Source organism: Phodopus roborovskii, unplaced genomic scaffold, assembly GCF_943737965.1.
Source record: "Phodopus roborovskii unplaced genomic scaffold, PHOROB, whole genome shotgun sequence".
NCBI classification, from domain to species: Eukaryota; Metazoa; Chordata; class Mammalia; order Rodentia; family Cricetidae; genus Phodopus; species Phodopus roborovskii.
In genome coordinates this window covers 75,329-82,737 of record NW_026126612.1, presented here as the reverse complement: position 1 = coordinate 82,737, position 7,409 = coordinate 75,329, and the positions used below count along the sequence as shown (strand labels likewise).

The following is a 7,409-nucleotide window of genomic DNA, read 5'->3' as shown; positions in this document are numbered from 1 at the left end:
AATCATTTAGCATCAAATTGAGGTTTATAAAATATGAATATATTTCCTAAAATAATTGCATATTTAAAGAACATTAATATATTCTATAATTTCCCATGCTTGCTATCTATTTCTTGCAAAAATAATGCCTATGAAGCTTAGTGAAATCACTGATGGAGTTTGAAGAAACAGTATTTTCCTGTTATTAATGCCAGAAATTGTTTATTAGGAGAAATCTTACAGTTATCCAAGCTTTACGTATGAAATTTTATAAGGAAGAGGAAAACGGCTTGGCAGGGAGAGGCAGCCCTTTGAAGAATTGCTGAATAAAACTACGGAGAGCAGGGACCTAGGGAGAAGACTCAGTCAGTTGAGGGCTTGCCAAGCTGGCGGGATAACCTGAGTTTATCCCCAGCGCCAATGTGAGAGGAGCCAGATGCGCAGCGGTTGCCTGCATCCCAGAGGTTGCCTGCATTCGCAGCCTGAGGAAGAGGAGGCTGGAGGATCCCTGAAATTCGCTGGCCAGCCAGCCTGGCCAATAGTCCCAGCTCCCGCGATAACCGCACCACAAAAATAAGCTAGGGAACAATTGAGGAAGAGTCCTCTCAACCTCCAGCACTCACATGCAAATACATACACATGTACACATGTGACATGTAGGCTCACACATAAACACACATAAAATAATTGAAGGGAGGTAAGAAGCAAGGGTCCTGATGTTTTTGAGAAACCCTTAAGGATTGACTGGGTTTTCTCTTAGACAATTGCCCTGATCCTCCACATTGTGAAGTTTTGTTTCCAGGTTCAGGGCAGGGAAAGGAACTCACGATGCGAAAGCAGATGATGCAGCGCAGGCTCGCCAGAGGCGGTAAAGTGCCTCTGAGTCCAGTGATGCCTGAAATGGACTCCTCTCCTCCCAGCACTCCCTGACCAGGTGATGGAAGTCACCTCAGGTCAAGCACAGTGTACGCCGTGAGGCATGCCTCTGGCTCCCTGTTAAAACGCATTTCATAGAAAACACATAAAAAAAAAAAAAAAAGTCACCCAAATTCCTAACACAGATAAACAGGAAAATGACCTTTAACGTTCTCTGTAGGCGTGCTTGGCAAGGGATATATGGATAAAGTAATTTAAAGTATGAGACTGAAGTTGTTACCTTACCAATATTTCTATAGAATATTTTATTTAAATTGCTCATATATCCTGGGAGTGGTGGCACACACCTTTAATTGGAGAAGAGTTCAAATCTCTATGAGTTCAAAACCAGACTGGTCTATATTGTAAGTTCTTGGTCAGCCATGAGTGTTTAATGATACCTGCTTTAAAAAAAATTAAAATTAAAAAAAAGGCCAACAACAATAAAAGTTCCTTGCATATTACTGGGAAGAGATTTAAGCTTTAAGCTCACATATAATATTCTAATCACACCCTGCTTACATAAATATCCACCCCATAATCCTGCCTGAATGATTTTGCTGCCACATTCTCCCCCCCCATGACCTCTTGAATTTAACACTAGTGGTAACTTTTGAAGGGTACCATCTTTAATGAAGATGAAAGCATTCAACGTGTGATCAAAGGATCTAGGGCTCCAACTCTCTAAACTGCAAATTGGTCTGTGTTCACAGATAATGCTTTGTTCCTGAGATGTGGAGGTCAAAAATGTTCTGCTCTTTGGAGCAACACATTAAATTTTACTTTTACAACAATGGGGCTTAAGGAAAGAAAGAAGGCAGAGACTGAAAGAGAGGAGAAGACAGAAGGGAAAGGATGGAGAGGGAGACGGGGGAGGGAGGAAGCAAAACATATGTACAGTTTTCACTCATAGTCTATTTAAAATACACTGTTACACATCTCTTAAATAGTTGGTAAGCTAAATAAACCTCTCACAATATTGAATTTGAGGAAGCGACATGGCCAGACTGACCTCTATGTAAAAAATTAATTCTTTTCTTTAAGCGGAAATTCATTTTGATTTCAAATAATAACCATAGGTAGAAGCCCTTGAAAGTCTAACCGGTTTTGATGTGCTCTCCTTTAACATGACATGAACTGCAGTTCCAACCTCCAGCTGTTGGAGATGTAGTTAAGATGTAACAGAATTGATTTGAACGTATGAATTTAAATGTATTCCTATTGGCTTTCATCATGATTTGTATTGCTTTCCAGCAGACAATTAATTTAATATGGATTTAAAGGTCATGCCTTTCTTAGTAGATTGATCAGAGAGAAAGGTGGCTATGTCAGCCTGTTAAATCAATTTGACTATCTCTCATATTCAGTGACAGTGAGCGGAGAAACCCATCATGGGTCCTGTACTCTGGTTACTTCACCTGCTGGAGGAAGGAAGAGGTACCTTATGAGTAACAGGACAACAATATTTTAAGCCTGTCCCCTGGTCCATAGCCCGGAATGTTTATGTCCATCCCAGGCTATGACACACTTTCTTACTCCAGCTGTACGGATGACTGTCTCTACCAGAGACCATTGGCGCCTCTCTCCACTCTGACTAATGCTGACTCCTCCTTAGGCCAGATCGCACCTTCTTACAGAAGTCTTTGCACACTCTCTCTCATACATACACACATACACAGAGACACACTCATACATAGACATTCTCACACACTTTCTCTCTCTGTCTCTGTCTCTCACACACATACATACACACACTCATACACAGAAACATACACGCGCACACACACACACACACACACACACACACACACACGCACGCACGCACGCACAGCTGTGTTTAACTTCCAATGTCTGCTTCATGGTGAAACTGGCCACTTCTTTAACCTTATAGGATTTGTAATTCTTGTTAGATATCTGTTTCTCTACTTTAAACCTTTTCTACTTAAGTTACCTTTAAATAAATAACGGAAACGGTGATGCTGAGGTAGGCAGGAAATCGTGCATTTTATTCTCAGTTGGGTTGTAGCTCAGCCTCATGGTGGCAAGGGTGTGGATGCAGCTGTGAAATGTCTTCCTTAGCAGGGTTGGAGACATGCCCACATGCTCTGGTCTGGTTATCCTATGCTGTGCCTCCAAGTCCCTTAAACTCACGGACGCACTTTCTGCCTTACTCTTTATCACTCTGGACCTGTTGAAGATGTAACTCATGGTGGTTCACTAGGGGCCTTCTAGGAACTCAACCAACTAGCTCAGCTCAGGAGACAGCACATATTCCCAGGTAACCAGGGGTGAGCGGTGCTCAGTCAAATGCACGCTTCCAGGTTCCTTGCTCTGTGAAAAGCAAACAAGACTTTCTGTAGCACAGACTATAGCATCATGTTCCATTAATTTCAGCTGGCTGTGCTATGTGCCTGTGTCTACTGATAAATCTACTCTCTGGCCAAGGTGTTCTTAACATGCCTATTAGCTCTAATAAGCTTCCTGGGGGCGGGTCCCAACTTCCCTTTAATTTACACACTGCTTTGGCAAACCTGTAATTGTAAATTATTTGTAAATAATTGTAAATTATTATCCTTTGAGACAACCCCCCACGCCCAACTGCTTGCCGGTTTTTAAAACCTTAGGATATCTTTCTTCTTCAGTCTGGGAGCCATCCTTTTGAAATGTATGCTAAACTTTGCCTCCTGGGTTTTGTGAGAAGTTATGAGATTAATTTATATGTGACAATAAACAAACCCAGATGGCGTAGTCACCCAGACCAACCTCTTCATGGCGTCTTGTGGTGTTTTTCCAATGTTTCCCTTGGCCCCTAAAAACCTCCTTTCTTTTAATTCAGTGCAGCTGAGTTCAATGTGTTTCACATACAGTAATAATCATTCATAAAGAAAGGCTCTTTGTGTGCTCAGCTCTTGGTACCTCTCAGGTCACATATACTCTAGAGTTTAATTGATACTATGTCACTCATGGAAAATGTGACTGCCCCAGAAGGTTTAAAAACCCAACCTTCTGGGTAATATGTTAGTGGCATTCATTTAGTGAGCAGGAGGGCTCTTTATATCTGGGAGTGAGATGGTTTTCCACAAATGCTGTTATTTTGGGATAGCACTGGGAAAATGATCTGGCTAAATGGGAGAAAATATCTCAGGAGCAAACACTACTAAATTAACCTTTTCCTTCACACTTGTAATGCTTTGACTACAATGTTGAAACCACATTTTTTAGGAGCACAGCAATCAAGTTCTTGCACCCACAAATTCCCCAGGGAGACCAGGAATGTTAAGACCACAGATTGTCTTTCTAATGGGAAAGATGGAAAACCTGTTCTTCCATCAAGAAAGATGGTATTTGGAGGTGATTAATAACACTATTATCTGTTTTATTTGTTGGATCAAACCATATCAAGCTTCTACATCAGGACTGGAAGTAGGTAGCAATCTAAATGACCCTTATAGCCAGGGGCTCCCACAAGCTCCCTCAACAAGGACTAGAGATACTTTTTGTTTGTTTGTTTGGTTTTTGAGACAGGGTTTCTCTGTGTAGCAGCCCTGGCTGTCCTGGAACTAGCTCTGGAGACCAGGCTGGAGAGCAGAGATACTTAATAGTCTAAAAGGCCTTTGCATTATCTCTGGAGCCAGAGGTCCTGCCCAAAGCACCCACAACCATGACCAGAGGTGGCTAATATCTCAAGTGACCCCTATAATTTCTGTATGGTCAAGACCAGGTCAGACCTTTCCTTGGCCCTTAAGCTAGAGCCGTTCTTGTTGGAAGAAATAACATGTACCCTGAGTAAGTACACTTCCTTGTTCACCAGGGAATTTTTATACCAGAAAACTGTTTTCCAAATTGTCCTATGTTTAAATCTGTTGTTAATAAAGCACCTGGCATCAGACTCCCTGACGTCGTGGTCCTGGTTGATGAAGTCAATCTAAACCGAATTTTCATTCTCGCCTCTTCACACTTGGTTTTGCTGCCATGACCACCTGCCGGGTTCCCCTCACATGTTGAGTGCTCAGTGTGAAAAATCTGGGCATTTGGACTTTGTTGTCGCCAGTGTGGAGATGATTTTATTATTCAGCATTGTGAGAACTAGACATGGGAACTTGATTGCCGGAACCCAGCAAAACTTCGGATAATTTCTGAAATCTCCATTCCATGAAAGCGATGAACAGAATCCCCTGACTAGAAAAGGCTCGGTGAATTTTGGCTGTAGTCACTTTCCCTATGCAAATACCCAAGCGGGAACTTTCACTTCCACAACTTTCTCCTGTCTAATAAAGGGTAACCACTAAGGGGTAGTTACAGTGGCTTAAAGCAGACTTTAACGTCTCTGGATTGCTTTGTTTGTAAATACTCACAAATACTCACTTGTGAGACATTGTCTTCTTCTCTCCTCACCCCAATCTCTCAATTGTTTTAGTGATGGATGGGCAGACAGAGATGAAGTCATCGAAGGCTACGAGGTGGAAGCCAATGGAGGAATCACAATAAAGCTACAGTCCCCAGAGGTCAGGTCATTCGATGACTACTTCCTGAAGCTGAGACTAGATACCAACACAAGGAATCCTTGGTTCCCCGAGTTCTGGCAACATCGGTTCCAGTGTCGCCTACCTGGACACCTCCTGGAAAACCCCAACTTTAAAAAGTCTGCACAGGTAACTGTGGGCAAAGCAGCAGCTCGGTGTGGGTCATCTTCTCTTCTTCTGTTACAGACTGTGAATGGGAATCTAAGGGAGAATAAATGAAAGCTTAGCTTATAAAAGATCTTAAATGAAGCAAGTGTATATTGTGCCCTTCCACCATGGATTTGTGTTCCTACATGTTGGAAAGACTAGTCTCTTGTGGAGTTAGTGACAAGAAGAAAGAACACAAGTAGACGACAAGCAAACAGTGCAGTCAGGCATTTTGTATTTGAACTAGAGGGAAAAGGTGGTTTTGCTCACGTAAGTGATGGTAGCCACAGACACATATATGCAACATTGATCTGGTCTTTTCCTCTGTGACTACTTTAATCCACAGGTCAGGGGGAAAGTGTGTGGCATCATTTTAGGTCATGCAACAAACATGCTGTTTGTGGATACAGGTACCAAGAAAGGGCAGTCTCACCTGCCTTCCGGGTGGACAGCAGCTGCTGGTGCACTGCTCACTCAAGCCAGGAGGAAGGGTAGCATGTCTTCCCAGGGTGTCTGGGGGCTTGGTGGACCCCACAGGGTGATGTTTTCCCCTAGAAAGTTATTTAACATTGATTTATAACACTGTAACTATTATGTGATTTATCATTATTGGGTAGAGACATTGATGCCTCTTGTCATTTTTCCAGTGTGATCTATGATCATAATGCCATTCCAAGCAATGTGATCATACCAAGATGGTATGGCATGAAGATTTACCCATAATGATAGATTGAACTCTACTAAAGACCTCATTTTAGAGTGCATAACAAAAGTGTGGGTTTCCTGGAGTGAGGTTATCAGATACTTAGAACATCCTAGAAATTGATTGTTTACATACTAGCTTGCATAGAGCTTGTGGATAGAAGCAATTGGAAAGAGAAGAGTATTATCTATATTCTTGAACTGTGAGCATGTATTCTTTTAAGGCATAATCAAAGTGAAAGAGAAAATAACCCAAGACAATGAGCTTTTACAAGATATGATAAAAATGTTTATTACATAGAATATTCTATTTTTTTCTTTCTTTGGTTTTTCAAAGCAGGGTTTCTCTGTATTGCTTTGGAGCCTGTCCTGGACCTTACTCTGTAGACAAAGCTGGTCTTGAACTCACAGAGATCCACCTGCCTCTGCCTCCCAAGTGTTGGGATTAAAGGCATGTACCTCCAATGTCTGGAAAAATATTCTATTTTCAGTAATACTTAAATTTGATATATGAAAAGTTTATAATGCCTATGTATGTAAATAGAATATGATAGGTCTTACTTGGTCATATTTAATAGAATTCCCTGGGGGAATTGCTTGGTATAAATCTGTTTCCAATCTAGGCTTTTAGAACATCTACAGCATGGCTTACAGGGAAATTAAGAATACAACCTATCTGAGAGGCAGGAGGAAGTGGTGGGGAGGAACTACACAGAGAATCTGTTTGCCATGCACACATTTTGGCTTTTTTTTTCCTCTAAAATAGACTCATAGAGGCTAAGAATTCTGAAAGTCCAATAAATCTTCTCAGTCTCCTTGTTTAGAAACCCAACGTGTTTAGAATGAGCAGTGGCAGTCTCTCTCTCTCTCTCTCTCTCTCTCTCTCTCTCTCTCTCTCTCTCTCTCTCTCTCTCTCAAAGAGAAACAATGGAATTGGGGCTATGCACACAGCCTGTATCAGTTTACTTGGCTCTTAATGCTACATTGCCTTTCTTGTTCTGTTTTCTAAGAAATGCTTTTGTACTTAAACTGTAACATCCTTGAAGACAGGTCTTGCATCTCTGAAAGCTAATTTTTCTTAACTAAATAATCTATTTAGCTTGCATTTTCTTAGGGTACAGAAATGCTTTTCTTGAAGACTTA

At 41.5% G+C, this 7,409-nt stretch overlaps 1 protein-coding gene across 1 annotated transcript in view; it reads left to right on the top strand.

Moving 5' to 3' along the window:
- The first annotated feature begins 807 nt into the window (after nucleotides 1-807).
- The window catches only part of LOC127237766 (metabotropic glutamate receptor 1-like), a 66,750-nt gene continuing 60,148 nt past the window's right edge, over nucleotides 808-7,409 (top strand). Inside the window, 3 exon segments of the mRNA XM_051206150.1 lie at nucleotides 808-847; nucleotides 2,262-2,331; nucleotides 5,312-5,546. Of these exon segments, the coding sequence (XP_051062107.1) occupies nucleotides 808-847; nucleotides 2,262-2,331; nucleotides 5,312-5,546 (345 nt within the window).